The sequence below is a fragment of the Thermobia domestica genome, chromosome 7 (genome assembly GCF_964235325.1).
Source record: "Thermobia domestica chromosome 7, izTheDome1.hap1.1, whole genome shotgun sequence".
In the NCBI taxonomy this organism is placed as follows: domain Eukaryota; kingdom Metazoa; phylum Arthropoda; class Insecta; order Zygentoma; family Lepismatidae; genus Thermobia; species Thermobia domestica.
This window is the reverse complement of record NC_137460.1, coordinates 232,886,135-232,904,227: the sequence shown is the minus strand read 5'-3', so window position 1 is coordinate 232,904,227 and position 18,093 is coordinate 232,886,135. Positions and strand designations below refer to the sequence as shown.

Below are 18,093 nucleotides of genomic sequence, written 5' to 3'. Positions count from 1 at the left end.
TGTTAGCCCACATTCCCAAGCAAAGCCTCTTTGTTCAAGCTAAGCAATATGAATGAATGTTGACTCTCGATGTTATCCAAAACATGATGCGGAGGGAAATAAGAAGTCTTTTTTGTCTTCTCACTACTAGTCAGGAAAATGTCCTTTTTCAAGCAGATGAACGACAGAGTGAACGAGAAGGATGGGATGTTTTTTTATTGAACAAAGTATAAAAATAAAAAAAGAGAGAGAAGTTAAATCAAAGATTCAATACTCTTTCTGTGACAATGGGCGGGAAGAAGGTGTCGGTTTTGCTATAATAATAATATTAACAATAATAATAAATCAAACTCTGAATCTTTGAACAATGGTTGATCGATGTACGTATGGTATGTACATCATCAGACATAATATACATATATATAGGTTGTTATGTATTGTGCAATTTTATGTGCATTGTCTTCCAGTTTGTGTGTAAAATTGTGCAATTTTGACGGAAGGTGAGTGTAATTTCACTTGCCGTGTCTGGCAACACTGATTCCGATACTATGTATGATTGGAAGTATAAAGTTGCTTCTGTGAACGTTCTTGTAAATCATTTCATTAACACTGGCAGCATAAACTATACAGGAAGTATAAGGACAGTGTCAAATTCTTTTTAAATTTAAGTCATAATGGCTGATGAGGCATCTGTTAAGTCGGAATTGATGTGCAAAGAAGAATTTGATTATGACTTACCTCAGGAAGATCCACTAGAAAGTAAAGGTTGGACATACGACCTGATGACTGACAACAAAGAATTAATATTATCTACAACGGAAGTAGAGCATACAATGAACAATGATACAGCTATGTATTCTTCGGATGTGGAACTAAACGTTGATAGGGTGAAATCAGATTTTGCAGCAGAAGGAGGTCCTGCATTTGAAAGCAACATAGAAATGCTAAGAACAGTAGTGGTTCATGAGACTTGCGCGTGGTACTCCAATGACTCCCAACAACTAACAACTAAAAGTTTAAATTCAGTTCTGCCGGAGAGGTAATGTTCAATTTTTGATATAGTAATTGGCTCAGATTGACAGTACGGATACATGGGTTCGATAAGTTTATAGGTTAAAAGGAATACTTCACGATAAATATTAAGGTATGGGAAAGACCTCGGCCTATGTTTAGCAGAAGGGGTCAGCTGTTTTCTCTAAAAAATATTACTGTTTTGGTAATTTCTGTTCACATTCGGTTAGTTTATGGTAGGGTTGGTTAGATTTGTTTTCGTTATGTTACGGCTAAGTACTTGCATCACTCCTGTAAATTTTGTTTTTAACGTGCTTCTGGACCCCTTGTACTAAACATACTCCGATACCTCGAACGTAAAATAATAATGCACAATTTGGAGACGACATGGCAAACATAGACTAACTGTAGGCTATACCAAATATTAAGATCGATACCGCCCATACAAATCTCATGTATTTCGTATCTTCATGGAATATTGATTACTTTATTATTGATTTAACGTTTCTCACCAATTCTTGTATATATTTACAATATGTGTGCTCGGCGATGGTGTTTCATTTATATAGAGGCTTTTGTAAAATCTTAGATTGCATGGAGGAAATTTATCTGAAAATTTTCTAAATTTAAACGTAAAATGTGTTATACTGGAAGAAAACTATGAATGTTTGTAATTTTACTCAGGATTTAGCTTGAATGACTCTGGCCGTAGCCACCGATATAAAGGCCTGAGGGCGCTGACGTCACGAAGCTCATACGTCATATCCTGTAGGGCAAACTTACTACCATAAGCATGCTTGTTTGATGCTTTATTGTAAATTTTGGAGATAAAACATAACATTGTAAGGAAGAAATACACCAATTTTGTGACAGAAGTATTAGAAGACACGTTAAAAGTGGAAGGTAAGTCAATATATTTAGTTTAATCTTTAAATATAACATAAAGTTCATAACTTCAGCAGCATCTTTGATTTCATACCTCCGTCTACAGTATAAATAGAAAAGTTTAATTTTAACATCTGTTCCTCTTGTTATTGTTGTCATTTATCGATAAGGATCATAAAAATCATAAGTGATATGATAATTATTTATTGTTGCACCGGAAAATAAAACATGTATACTGCAGTCTGGAAGGATAAGAGAGATTCATCATTATAGAGTGTAAACTGTCAATGAGAATCGAAAGTTCCGAAATAGGCTTTAATTGAATATGGTACGTCCATACACCTACAAAAAAGTCTTTTCATGGAGTGTGCACAATGAAACACTGCAAATAATTTGCGTAGAACTTTTTAGTGCATAAGGTACATTATAAATATTGCAAACAACTACACCTTGTACAATACATATTCTCAATTATGTGAATGCACTTCGGAAATCAACCATTTTAAAATTACATGTAAGTGGTTGAAAAGCAGCCTTAATGTAGTGTTTCAACTGTATAATGGTTATTTACATTTTTGAGTACGTATTTAATTTAATTTTTCTCATCACTTGGCAGTGTTCATTATTTTGTGTGCAGGTATAGAACCTCGTTCCAAATTCACTTTAATTACATAATCATCCTTTTTCACCAAGAGACACTCTTAGTACCTAACATTGTGTTTAATATGCGGTATTGCTCTCCTCAATACAAATTCGCTGCAGAAAGACATAAGCGTTATTAGTTTGAAAAATCGCTTTTATGCGAAAATACCCCCGAAGCTGTGGTAGGTAGTCACTTTGGGTAAAGTTCCGTAGCTGGCATTTCTCCGGATTACCTTTCGTGATGAAATAATGACCGCGATTGTTTAATAGAACAGAATAGATTATTTAAAGTAATTCAACGTACTACTACTACTACCAAACTACTTATTATTACTATAGTATAATTGGAATAAGTAGACCTATTAATCAGTAGCGTACGCAGGAATTTATTTCGGAGAGGTCCAAATTCAATGTAAGTGTAGTTTATGTTAAAATTCCCTAAGATTGCCCCCAAAATTAGGCTAAATTTATACAAAAGTCGAAATTTCGGGGGGTCCGGACCCCCAGGACCCATCCTCTGCGTACGTTCCTGCTATTAATACTTATATACAAATACAAAATAATGTAATTACATAGTAATTATATTAATAGTAAGTCACTATACTCACAATTGAACATAGGAGTTGTTAAATACTAATCACAATACAGATTGTTAATTTCAAAGCATTAAATAGTTTATATAACAGCTCTGGCTGTAAGTGCTATTTTTTGTATTTGCAAAGATACCGGTAGTGTGCGAATTGAACATTTTTCCCAGCGGGATGAATTTCACCCAGATACACACTCAGCTATCACATACGTAAACTATATAGAGAGAGTGGGGAAAGTTCTCCCTACCAAGGATAAAAATTATCTTCTCGAGAGGGAGGATAAAGTTTTTTGCCAGGGGGGAATTCCTGGCACCCTCTCGTCAATTTGCACAGTGTGTGGAGGGGCCTGAAGAGTAAATTAGATTCGATATTGTATTCTATACAGTACAGCAGGGGCGTACGCAGAGGGTCGGTCCTGGACAGGGTTGGCTGCTTTAAACGTTTTTCTCGTGGAATTAATTTAAATCAAAACTATAAGATGAGTCCTTCAAAACTAGAGTGAAGTCAAATTTTCGTATCTTTATTTGCTTCTTGAACTGATACGCAAATTAAATTAAAACGTATTGCCAACTGGTGAACTAACTCGGGACTAATTTTGATCTGTATTCTGTAGTCTTTTGAAATTGTCCGTTTATTTTAATAGCATCGCTGTTGTACAAGAACGTTAAGGCCCGAACTCACGTCTTTTCTGTAAATTCTGCCTAATTTTAGGAGCAATTATACATATTTCAATACAGTTCGTACTCATATTAATCTCTCCCTGAAAATAAATTGCTGTGTACGTCCCTGTAGTAGAATACAAGGTAAAGATGCACTATATAGTAGCTGTGAACTTCGTATGGTGTAAATATCAAGTGTAGTTTTGGGCTTTTGACTGTTCTGAATTTATAGTTGTAGAAAACTATGTAGATTCTACTAATGTACTAATTTTATCTTACTGTGTCACTATTTTTAACGCATCAATATTTTTTGAGTGAATTCAAGTTTTGTTATAAATTTCAGATATGCCGTACACCTGCTGTGTACCAGGATGTAATGGTAATTATAAGAATGGACCAAAAGTTCATGTTTTTTTATTTCCGAAAGACGCGGAACTTCAGTCTAATGGCTACGAAACATTCACAGAGACAATTATGTGCCAAATAAATATAGCAAGGTAAGTATTACTGTAGCTTAATTCGCTACAATTTCATCTTTCTACCTTAATTTGCCTTTATCTTTTGATTTATATCTTTTTTCATCATTAATAGGTATGTAATAATTCCATTAACTTATTGCTATGTTGATCCTTTCGAGTTTGAATTCTGATTAAGGATATTCGTTGCCAAAATTGTTAATGATAAGAGAGATTAATCGCTATTTAATTTTATTGAATATACAAATAATAATGCATTGCTTTCATGGAACGATGGAACTCTTTTTATAAGCTACGACATTTTCAAAATTGCCTGCCTTAGAGCTGTAAACGAGATATGGTTATGATAATGTCGTTACCTTTAAAATAACTATTAGTTGTTATTTTAAGCTTGCAAAATAAATGTTGAGTTTCTTTTTTTTAAAAAAAAAAATCTTTTACCACTTAGCTTGAACTGTTTTTTGGATTTTCGGATGGTCTAGTGATTTAATTTTCCAATTTCCTCTTTACTTATGAAATGCAATATTCACGTATGATAAAGGAAGGTAAAATATTTACCTTAATACGTGTTGTTTTTCTTTTTATCCCAGTATTTCAATACTTCTTAACTGATACTTTTATCAAAGGAGAAATATCAGGATTAAAAAGAAAACAACATATACTAAAGTAGGTATTTTAATTTTTACTCTATTTTACGTTAATATGCAAGCACATAAAGGTAAATTAAATACTTTAACGTTTCATGCATTTGTTTTAACGTCTCTATGTTCCTGGTTTGTTTCTCATCACATTACAATAATCAGGACCATGTCAACTTACATACGATTCAGTTCACCTAAGAGGAGGAATACATGATTTCATAGTGGAGTACGGAACTCTGCTTCTAAGGCTTGATTCTCTTCTACTACACGCAATGTCCCCATGTTCTGATGGATAAAATCATTTTATAGGTTTCTAAGGATCCTTCCGTTTTTAATAACTCCCTTCGTTTCACTAATCCTTTAATCGTCCCTCATTTTGTCTACAAACCATAACTCTGAGATTTTATACTAAGGGCTTTACCTTTCTTCCCCCGTCATTTCTGTAAGTCTCGAAATATCACTGTATTTACGTATATAGTTCATCTTAATATTGTCATTATCTTAATTTGTTTTTTATTTCGTATTTTTCAGATTTGTGAACTACATTTTGCACCAAACTCTATCAGATGGCATTCTCAGGCTTTTGATGAGAAAACCGGCAGGCGGATTACTGCAAAACTGTCTGTACCGCAGCTTATACACAGATCAGTACCCACGATACTACCAAATTGCCCAACCTGTTTGAGTGGTAAAGCGGCCGTAAGGGAAAGTCCAAACAAACGACTTCTAAGAAAGGAAGAAGAACAAATATCGAAGATCATTCGGAAAAGTGAAGAAGAGTTTCTCAGACACGAGAAAGAAACCACTGTATCATCGGTAGAACAACTGAAACTGAAACTTGGTAAACTGGATTTACAATCATTTTGGTTATGTCATTTTCAGAATGCGAGTGTAACTTTTTATCATATGGAGTTAATGCCTTGTCCGAAAATAACACTGTCTGTATGCATTTCTGAAATCATGGAAGTTAATGTATATGTTGGGAGTGTGAGCCTGAATTCGATGCACGGAATTGGGAAACTGCCTTGTAAAGTTAGCAATATACCACAAATTCAGGACATACTTGATAAACTGAAATCAATAGAGAACGCAGTAAATACAGACACAGATGTGAATTGCATTTTTAAAATATTAGAAACTTTGTTATCATCGGTTAAAAAGAGTGTTGGTGAAGGAGGAACAAATATTGTTACATTCCTTATTCAGCAAGTCTCTCTCCTCACAAGTAGCAAGTTCCAGTTCCGTTATTTACCTGAAATGTTAGTGTTCTTTGCATTATTACATTCAGTTGCACCACATGCATATCGCTTTTTTAGAAATTCAGGATATATAATTCTACCGCATCCCTCTACATTGCGTGGTGTGTGTAGTCCTTTTCCCACTAGTATACATAGCGAGCAATCTGAAAGTGATTACCTTAGTTATATGAAGCAAAAGCACACTTATTTACAATCAAAAGCCAAACTCTGGTGTTGAATATAGACGAAATTCACTTGAGGCCATTCTTTGACTATAAAGGAGGTAACATTGTTGGGACAGCTTTTGACAACACTGATGCTGCAACAAGTGCTCATGTTTTTATGATCTCCAGTATCCAGTCATTATATGCAGACGTTGTCCATATATTATTGGCTAAGACAATTAATGCTATAGTTTTGCATTCTGTGTGTGAAAAAAAATATCGTAGGTTTGGAGAATCTAGGATTGAAAGTGATATGCATTGTGATAGATAATAATTCAATCAACAGAAAGGCAGTGTCGTTGTTTACAACTCCTCCAGTTCAAAGTATTGTTTATCTCCATCCCTGTGATAAAAATAGGCCATTGCTTTATGTTATTGAGCCTGTACATTTACTTAAATGTGTACGAAATAATTGGTTAAATGTAAAAAATGCAGAAAAATGCTTCTGGTATCCTGACTTTAAGTATGAATCAAATGACAATATTAAGACAGCTTCATTTTCAATTCTTAAGCAGGTTCACAATTTAGAAAGTAACAGTTTAGCAAAATATGGAAATCGACTATCGCTGAAGGCACTTGCTCCTACCAATATTGAAAGGCAAAATGTAAAATTAGCATTACAAGTTTTCAACGAATTTACTGCTGTGGGTGTTCGTGACTTGGAAAGATGCATAACTTGCCCTACTACGAGGATACTGCCAACTTCATTGAAATTATACAACAGTGGTAAAGAATTGTCAATGTTAAATCACCAATGAAAGGACTCCGTTTGAACGACACTTTTGTTAAACCTTTAACAGCATCAGTTGAGGACCCGAGATTTGCCTTTTTGGGTGAATTTGTCAACTGGTTAGATCGGTGGGATGCGATGAATTCAAATACTGGCAGACTATCAAGAGAAACTTTCCCAGCGCTGAAAACGACATCAGATTCCCTCATGCAACTGGCTGTTTATTGTACCAGTGAATTGGGCATGACTTATATTTTGCCAGGCAAATATCAAACTGACTCTTTGGAATCACAATTCGGTATGTACAGGCAAATGTCAGGTGCTAATTATAGTGTGACCCTTCGTCAGATATTTGAGAATGAGTTACGTTTTCAGTTGGTCGTGAAATTAAAAATTGCTACTGGCAGCTACGGTGATGTTCCAGTGACTAATGTTGATGATAATATGCCATATTTACCAGTTCTTGTTTACTTGGGAGTATATTTTTCCTATGTTGCTTCCAAAAAATTGAAGTGTGAAGAGTGCAAATCAATGTTGGTTTTAGACAAGGAAGTAGCGTATGATACAAACTGTTGCTTGCTGAAACGCTTAGACAGGGGAAAACTTACGTATCCAACAAATGTTGTTCTCAATACAGTTGTTTATAACTTTCTTATTGTTCAAATTTTATGCAAGGATTATGAGAAAGAATTTTTAAAAGTACAAAATCAAAGAACAGTGGCGAGGAAACTAACATTCAGTGAGCTCCAGAGTAGAGAAATGTTAGATGTCTTGGATTTGTGTTCGAATGGTCATACTGCAGAAGTTGTAATTCGTTTGGTGTTAAATGTATCGAGTAATCGTCTATTAAGTAACTATTGCAGGATACGGTCAGAACAACAATGGAAGGGATTCAGCAGAAACAAAAAAGAAGGAAAATACAAACATTCAATGAGAAATTATACTAATCTTTTTATATTCTTAGTAGATTGATATAATCTCGAATATTTCAGACAGTTAACCAGGTGTTCATTTACAGTGCAAGGTCACACAAGTTAAATCATATTATGCAACAAGACATTTACATCCTTTTTCCTTTAACACTAGTGGAAATTCATCAGCTTATATATTTACATACCAATTTAGATATTATTTTTGTCTTAAGGTATTTGATCGTATTAATATTATTTAAATGATATTAATACGCTGAAATATCTATGATAGAAAGAACGAATATATAATTAGGTAAAAGTGCACTTATCACAATCACATATACAGCATTTCGTGTGGGGAAATTTAGGAGTGTGGGAAAATTTAGAATATAAGTCTTTTTTTTTTTAATACGTTGCTCCGCAAATACGCATTACTTCGTATACAAATTAATTAACTTCCACTGATGTTGAAGCAAATAGCATGAGAAATTTTACTGAAAAAAAATAGCCAAAACTGTAACCAGATTAGTAATTATAAGCTGTTGCTTGGGTCAGATTTCGCTTCTATTTATGCATATTATTTAAGCCGTTGTGTCCTTGAAAACGGACTATCTAAAATATCGTCTACTACGAATGTAAAAGAAGGTTAGTGTAATTTCTAGTTTGAAAAATTGATTTCCGTACGTTTTATTAGTCAGCATTCAATTAGGTGTTACGACTGTGATTATTAACCCTCTAAATCTGTCAGTCACGTTCATGTGTATTTATATTAACGTTTTCGTACTAATGTATGATTGTGTGTACGATTTTTCACCATGTATGTAGGCGTATTATTTAATATTTCAATAGTGTTTGATATGTATAAATCAAGATTTAAATACGTCAAACCAAGTTATTAAAGCCTTGAATAATAATTTCGTTTTTAATCGTTGTGAGAGCAAATATTGTTTACCTGTGTGGTGCGTCGTGGGGTATTTTTTCCTACAATGTTTCGCAAACTTCACAGTTTCCTTATCCATCCAGTCTTTTTCTTCAGATTACTTGTTGAATTCCTTAATTAATGTTTTCTTCTTTTCTTTCTCTCTCTCTCTCTCTGTTTAAAAATATGAATTAAACAATTGAACAAGTAGTCCGGAGAATAAAACTAGATGGATAACCAAACATTGAAGTTTGCGAAATATTGTAGGACAAAATACCCCAAAGCGCAACACACAGGTTAAAATATTTGCTTTCTTTTATATATGTTAATAGTTCGTTAAAATCATTCATTGATGTATAATTTCTGTAATTAATTGGAATATTTTTGCTGCTTTCTCAAATGGTATATAACTTTAGAATAATTATTCACTTTTATGCTAGAATATTTTATTTATTTTAGAACTCTTAGATTTCTAACTTATAAAATTTAAAATAGTGTAAATAAAATGAATAATGCAAAATAAATGCAGAATTTAAGAAAAATATCGTATTTTTTTTTAAAAAAAATAGTATTGGTATCAGTGTTACAATAAAAGTAAAGAGAGGAGGTAACAGATATGACAATTTCATTGGTCGGAGCTGTTACTCTACTACACTTTCATCTCCAGTACTCACTTTGCAAAAGACATTTGTTCTCCAGGTAATAGGCGAATTTTGGATGTTATTGATGTAATTCCTTTGATAACATGTTTCTTAGATCTACGTTTCCATATGATGCATTATATAAATAGAATCAAAGGTAATTTTGTATTTAAATTTAATAAAAAGGCTGAAGCTGTGTACGTTAAGTTGTTTTCTAGGAGGATCTACAAATAGTCTCATTATATGCCGAAATTTTCACGATAGATAATTTATGTATTTTGATCTTTCCAATAGCTAGTTCGCACGCAAAAAATTGGACTTTTTTATTTCACGAAGATAGTTTGATCGGTTTCTAAGCTAAAAATTTTAGTACTTTAAGTTCTAAAAATGTCTCCAAATTAATTTCTCAAAAGTTGGGACTAAACTATGATCATAAGAGCTCTTTTATGAAATCTTGAGCCTACCAATAATGCGGTACTTGAGTCTTAGCTAAATCGTTTTCTTGTACCTGAAAACGCATGTGCACAAAATATTGTGAAGATAGTTTGTTCATTTTGAAATATAATGGAAGCGCTCGAAAACTCCATAAAGTGATTTATGGTAGTTAAACCATGACTAAATCGCTTTCTTATACGCTCCAACGCATTTGTACAAATTTTCTTGAAGATCCTTTATTTTTTAAATATAATTGAGGCACTCCCGAGATGAAGAGCCCGAAAAGGCCGGTAAGCAAGTTTTGTCGACATTTGAGACTAAGCTAAATCTCTTTACTACACTGAAAAAAGGTAGTTTTACAAAATTTCATGATGATATTAAGACCTATTTTAAGTTAAAAATTTTCCGCTCACAAATGAAGTTCGAAAACTCCACTGAACTAATTTGCGTAACTTGAAACTTAACTGAAACACTTTCTTGTATGCGAAAATGCATTTAAGAAAAATTTTGTGTATATAGCTTGTTCTTTTTGAAATATAATTGAGGCGCCCATAAAATGAAGCGCCCAAAAACGCCACTAATCTAATTGTAGATAATTGATCCATACCTAAATTGTTTTCTTGTACGAGGCAATACATTTTCAGAATATTGGTGAACATTCTTTGTTGTTTTTGTAATGGAAGTGAGGCGCCCCCTAATTGATGCGCCCAAAAACGCCACTGAACAAGTTTTTCGAAAGTTGAAACCAAGGTAGATCCATTTCCCGTATCAAGAAACGTTTCATCTGCAAATTTCATGTAAATCGTTTGAGCCGTTTTTAATATAATGGGCTTTCAAGCTTTCCTCCATTGTAATGTGATAACCCTACCGATGATGACGTCACATATTCGTCCACAGGCCTTTATATCGGTGGCTACGCTCTGGCCTGGCTTTTTCGGAGAGACATTAAGAAAATACAAGAGAATTCTAACCATCAGTGGATGTTTGTTAATTCTAGAGAACCATACCGGTACTCATTGCATTTCACGGAAGTCGATTTTTTATATTTTCAGCAATCATTTGTAGGGTATGCACTTTCATTTGTCGAGCTAACTTCCGCAGATGGCTGCCCTTAAATATTAAATATACGGAGAAATGAATAGAATCAATCGAGATGTGTTTGGGGGTAATAAAGGTTAGAAAGATTATCGCTGTAGAGTCAATAATAAGGGAGAAATGTTAAATTGTGTATTATATGTGTTCGTGGGTTGATGCGTTATGAGGTGAGGAGGCAGTAGCGCACGATCTGACAGTGTTTCAAACCCAGTGTATTATTAACTAGGGTTATGTACCGTGCTGTAATGCAGGCCAATATATAACTGTTAACCGAAAAATATAATAAGAGGTTAGTTGAATGTAAGAGAAGTGTAATGAATTCTGGAAAATGTGTTCTTGCGTGCGATATGCGCATGTATACTCATGTCCAAAATTATTGTCGCATGCTTATGTTTTTCTAGCAACATAATTTGATGACGAATTCGCCCGGTATTTCTCATAATGTTAGTATGTGTACAATCGGCAAAGATATCTATGTGGCAAATTTCGTGTCAAAAGAGCAGTAAATAAGAACAATAAAACGAAAATGAATCTTCCTTGTCCATTCAGCAACATTTTCACTCATTCTAATTTTCTCATTTATAATTCTTTCCCTACGAAAATTACCACAAATATACATTTCCCGATTATACACATAGTATCAGCATTAAAAGTGCCCCGCAGCATTATTATCAAATTATATTCTTACAAGAAAACAGTTATAGATATGCGACAATCATTTTGGACATGAGTGTACCGAAAAATACAATAATGAAAGATAATTAATTAGGCATTGATTTACCTGTAACGAAGCCTTTAATTACACTATACAAAGTGAAGTGAAATGAATTATCTGAAGTCAGTGTGCTAACTCATGACAAGAAACTATAGAAATATCCCGAAATTTACAACATCCACATATGTGTGAAATGTACGTTACTGATGTGCTTTGTTACTTTGGAAACAAATGGGCAAGCAATAAAAATGACCGGAATATGAAGAGGCCTGTCAGATATCTGCATATCATTAAAGTAGAGGTTTTCCACAATCCTAGTTTACACCTGTACCCACCATTGCTGACGGGCCAGATTCGTACGGACGCTCACTCACGCAAGTGCCCCTTCCCTGATTAGGTTAGCTAACATCCCTTATTTTCAGTGGCAATCTAACCTTTTTTTATTTTATTTTTTATTTTCGCATAAGAACATATGAAGTGAATATGCCCGAGAAATGCTAGTGCAACACCTCTATTGCTTTGCTATCACACAGGAAGAGGGCATTTTCGTATGCGTTTTGTATACGATAGGGGACTGCACCCTCAAACGCCGTTAACATACGCAGACAGGGCGGATTTCGTTGACGGATTTTTAGTGTAATTTCGAAGGTCTATCGTCCGTCACAGTGGCAAAGTCATATGACTCAGATATTGATTTTCGTTATCGTCACGCAAACTAAGAATAAATTTGCGATAAACGATACCGATACATTTAATTTTTCATAAAGCCAATTTGGGAAGCAAAAGGAAAATTTTGCGTTGCACTGCGATTGCAAAGTTGGGAAGACACGATCTGCTCTAATGTTTTAGTTATTAATGGGCAGTGTTTAATTTTGCAATACTTAACAGTTTCAAAGTACTAATGTTGTGCAACAATGCTATAATAATGCATACAAATGTAGCAAAAGAAGCATGGAAATAATAAATATTTGTGATCAAGAGTGAATAGTGAAGGCCAGAAATGAAACAGTGGTAATCGTAGGTAAGGTATATGAAAGTAAGAACATTTATTTTGTAATACAACGTTGAAACCAGATTCATGTGGCTCTTGTCCGGCGGCCGCTATCTGCGGCAGTTTAGCCCATTTTTCCATACAGGTTCACTTTATGGGCTAATTGCTCGTACACCATATAAGAATCATTGTACAAACAGAACTAACCATTATGTGCTAGATGGCCGGTAAAACAACAAGTTTCCTGGGGCAGGGCGCAAGATGTTAGTCTAACTGGAAGCAAAGGGAAGGGTCGGTTCGGATCAGATGGTTCACCAAATGTAAGTATACACATAAAGGAGGATAGCGCAATACACTGTATATAGCATAAAATTACATATCTTACGTCTTCAAGATGTATTTTTATGTTCATACAAATTTTACATTAAGATCCTGAAATGTTTTCATTGCGTGCGTATGTGTATTCCTAAGTAACACAATACATTAGGAAAGTAAATTTCTTAACTATGTAGATTTCTTAACTCTCAAACATTTTTCTAGTTCCATGTCATGAATTTTGATACCTCGTTTCGCTTACAGTGATTACTAGCTACTTTTTGTGCGAATCCGTGCATAACATGCACATTACGGTATTATTTAAAATGTTATTACGATTTTTTTCTGTAAATTTTACAGTAAATCTCGACCAGTTACTGTTTGCCTATTGGTTGATCTTGTGTACAAATTCACACCGTAGAGCTTGTATACTTCAAGGTAGTTTTATGCAAGGCACCATAGTTTTAAAGAAACGGTAGGCTATATATCATTATTTGGTTTACCTTAACTGGGGATAAAGAAGTGTTGAAGAAGATATTAAAAATTTACTTTCTCTGTTAGGAAGTTAGAAAAATGAAACTCGGTTCGTATACTAATTTATAATAGCAAGTTAACATACTGAATATTCTTCAAATCATAACAATTTTTCTTTTGCCAGTTTTTCGTAAGTGAAAAGTGATAATGAAATGTAACTTACCTCAATACTTGATAATGTTATTCTGCACCGGAAAATATGACTCGGAAGAATTTTCAGTGTTGCCATCCATAGAAATTACAGTGTAACCAGAATCAGAAATACCCAAAAATCTAGGTTATAGCAGCGACTAGAAAAATTAACTCAACTGCTGTTGATGACTTATCACGGTGTCTGTGTTCCTTGTTGATTACTTTTTTAATAATATTTGTATTTTAATTCTACTGTATTACAATTATTTATTTTGTACTCTTTATTACAAAATAAATATAAATTTCTTATGCCGGTGGCTCCTTCCGAAGATTCTATTAAAAGTAAACATGCTAATGTTATGAAGTCGTTTCTAGTGTCTGAGTCAGTAACTAAAGCTGAAGTTCTGTGGTGTTTGCAGGCAGTAATGGAACACTTGTCATTCCGATCTGCTTCCCGACTGGCAACAAATTTCAAGCTCATGTTTCCTGATAGCGAAATTTGTAGTAAGATGCAATTACAACGTACCAAGTTAGCTTATACTATCGTTCATGGTCTTGGACGACTCTTTAAAGGTGATCTTCTCAAAGAAATAGAAGCTTGCAAGCATTATGTTATTGGGTTTGATAAAAGCCTTAACAATGTCTCGCAAAAGCAGCAAATGGACCTTACGATTCAGTTTTCGGACAATGAAAGAAACCAAATGTCAGCAAGATATTTAAATTCAGTGTTCCTCGGACATTCAACGTCAGCAGACATTCAAGTTAGTTTCAAGAATGGTATCTTAGGTTTGGACTTCAAGAAAATTGTTCAAGTTTCGATGGATGGTCCGCATGTTAACTTCAAATTTTTAACTGACCTGCAGAAAGATCTTGCAAGTTCACCTTCATATCCAATTCTTCTTGATATTGGAAGTTCTGGGCTGCATACTATGAATTGTGCTTTTAAAGCTGCCATGCAAGCAACAGTTTGGAAATTAGAAGAATTCCTAAGGGCGTCTTATAATTTAGTCAAAGACGTTCCAGCTCATCGTGCAGATTACATAAGATGCACACGGTCTTCTGTGTTTCCGAAAAAAATTTGCAGCATTAGATGGACAGAAAATTCAGACGTGGCTTCCCAGGCGATGGAAATATTACCGAACGTAAAGAAATACATACAGTGGGCTGTTGATGAGAAGAAAGTACCACAGTGCAAAAGCTTTGATACTGTAAGACATTTCACAAATAATAACCTGCTTGGTGCAAAACTTGGCTTTTTCACAACATTAGCAAAAACTGTTGAACCTTTCCTGCGTGCATTTCAGGGAAAAGCTCCATTAGCTCCTTTTCTTTACAACTCGCTCCAGGCCATAGTATTGTCTGTTGCAGTTCGTTTTGTGAAAGGTTGTTTTTTAAGGCCGGCCATTGGTTAAGATTGATTTCAATAATAGCGAAACCTTAAAGCCTGCCAAGTTTGTAAACATTGGATACACATGAAAGGATGCTATACGAGAAGGCAATACCGTATCGGATAGACAGACTCTTGAATTTCGACAAGACGGTCGCGCAGGATATCAGAAATTCATACTGAAAATAATGGACAGGTCACCTCTAAAATTCAACCTGACAAGAGCAATTTCTTTCCTGGATCCAAGTGTGTTTGTTATGGATGACACTGTAGCTGCAAAAAGATTGTCCGATTGCCTAGAAATTGTAGTATCCAAGAATTGGATTTCAGGAACATTAGCTGATGAAATCCAAGGTGAATTCGAAGTTATTGCTAAAAATCTCTTGTATTGGAAGCAATGAGGACTTATGACAGGAAGTGTAAGAGATCAGATGACCATTGGATGGAGATGCTGCATTTAGGCGCATGCTCAATACATATGACTGATTTTGTGAAATTTCTCCTCATTTTATCTCATGGAAATGCTAGTGTGGAAAGGGGATTTTCAATCAACAAAGAATGTTTAATTGAAAATCAAAGCGAGTTGAGTCTAATTGCACTCAGGCAAGTATATGATAAAATTTCAGCTGTGGATTGTATTGATAAGTTTCCAATTACAAAGAGGGTTGTCCATGCTGCCCGCAATGCTCATGGAATATATGTTGAGTCTCTGAGGAATCAAGAAGAGGAAGAGAAGAAACAGAAGAAGAGAAATGCCATTAAGGATAAAGTTATTGATCTCGAGGCGAAGAAAATGAAGTTGAAAGATGTCAAGGAGAAACTGTCTGCAATTGATGAGGAGATTATTGGTTTGAGGTCTTAAAACATTTAAGTGCATGTGGTCTTAACTTCAGTTTGATTTTAGTGAACTACAAGTCTGTGATTTCAGGTTTTAAAACATTTCAGTAAAGTAGTGTTCGTTCCAGTAATTTGTGTTTTAGTAGTGGACTGTAAGTGTGTGTACTTTTGAGACTAGTATTAAGCTTAAGGTTGAAAGGCGATAGGGATAGACATTCCTCTTCTCGTTCTGTGCAGCAGTTGGTTACAGTGGAGTGGAAACGAACAAGGGAATTGAAAAGAAGGCAAGTAAGTGATTAAAATTAGACTATTTATCTTCGCTAGTGTTTTTTTATTGCTTTTTTTTAATAATGATCCTCTAGTCCACATTGCATTTCACTTGTAGCTTCTGTTTAAGCTTTGAAAAACAATGATATACCAATTTTAGATCTCTAGAAATTTTCTGGAAAACCGGGAAATTTTCTGGAAAAGTCAGGGAATTTTGAAATCTCGTGGTCTTCGTGATGGAATAATACTTAACAACTTAGCCGGTAGTAGTTGATCTGGTTTCATTCCAGCACATGTAATACAATCCCTAACAAAATTCTTAACTGAGCTTCGCAATCCTTTCCAATGAAATGCCTTTGAAATCAACGCTATCGTACGATCTGTACCTGGGTGTCCTACATAAGTATGGTACTCGGTGAGTATGTTATACACCAAAACTGGTGGTATGCAAATTTTCCACTTTTTGGGATGATGAAAGTCTCGAATGAGCAGGATATCGTTTTCTAATTTATAATGTTGTTTCCAGGATCTACTGTTCCGAAATTCTATTTCATCCCCTGTACCCTTTAAAACACGAAATATGTTTCTATATTCTGAACATTCTCTTTGAAGGTCCGCCAATCGTTGGGGTATTTATTGAAAACTTCATCCTGCAAACTGGGAACGAGTGTACTTTAAGCAGTCTGTGCTCGTGCAATGGAAATAATCTACTAAGCGCATCACAAAATTTATTATTTTTCCTTTTCACAAACTCTATGTCATGCTGGAACTCACTAATTTCTGCACTCCAACGGTATAACCTATTGTTCCAGGATTTTACACGCTTAAGGAAAAGAAGTGCTTGATCGTAAGTAACAATTTTGATGCGTCTTCCTAACAACATGGGTTTCCATTTCCGCAAGGCGTAAATGACTGCTAGATATTCCAATTCCGAAATCGAATACCGACGTTCGCACGGGGTTAAGGTGCGACTAATGCACTGGATAATCCGCTGTTCATCACCCTGTTCCTGCCATAATTTAAAGCTTATGCCAACGGTTGAAGCATCTACCTGCACGTAAAAAGGTTTTGAATAATCAGGGTGTGACAATAAAATATTTGCACAAATATCATCTTTAATCTGATTAAAAGTTTTCTTGCATTCTTCGGACTACCGCCATTTCCGTTTCTGTCTTGACAAATCGTTTAAATGAGCAGCTTTGGTGGCATAATCCGGTATGAAATTTTGACACCAATTAAATAATCTCAATGCAGATTGCAGACTTTTGATATTAGTGGGCGTTGGTAATTCCCTGGCTGCTTTAGTAGTTTTTTCGTCTTTCTTGATCCCCTTTGGACTAATAATGTATCCTAAGAATCGTACGTCCAGTGCTCAAAACATGCTTTTATTACTGTTATATTGTATACCTTGAACTTAGCAAAAATTTGATCCAATGACTGTAAATGGTCCTGATATGTAGCGTTCGTGACCAAATTATCATCCACGTATCTTATAATTTTAATATGTAACTTAGGGCCTAACACATGGGACATCATAGCATTCAAAGTTTGTCCCGCATTTCGAAATCCAAAGGGTACTCTGATATTGGTAACACTGTTCTTCAAAATCGAACGCCGTATATGGTTGGGATTTGGGATGCAAAGTACAATGATGGTACGAGGAGTTTACGTCCAGGACCCTACTAAATCGTTTTTGTAATTTAGCTAGCAAATCTTCTATTCGTTCCGGTTTAATCTGCCTTAAAACAGAGTGTTCATTAACAGGTCTCAAATCGATGTATAATCTCTGTTTATTATTCTTTTTGGAAAAACTTAAATAAGATTACTATGGATAGATTG

At 34.7% G+C, this 18,093-nt stretch overlaps 1 protein-coding gene across 1 annotated transcript in view; it reads left to right on the top strand.

Moving 5' to 3' along the window:
* The first annotated feature begins 536 nt into the window (after positions 1 to 536).
* The window catches only part of LOC145690729 (uncharacterized), a 38,468-nt gene continuing 20,911 nt past the window's right edge, over positions 537 to 18,093 (top strand). The window contains exon 1 of the mRNA XM_081765909.1: positions 537 to 1,018. Coding sequence (XP_081622035.1) covers positions 654 to 1,018 — 365 coding nt within the window. The 5' untranslated portion in view covers positions 537 to 653. The remainder of the gene's footprint in view (positions 1,019 to 18,093) is intronic.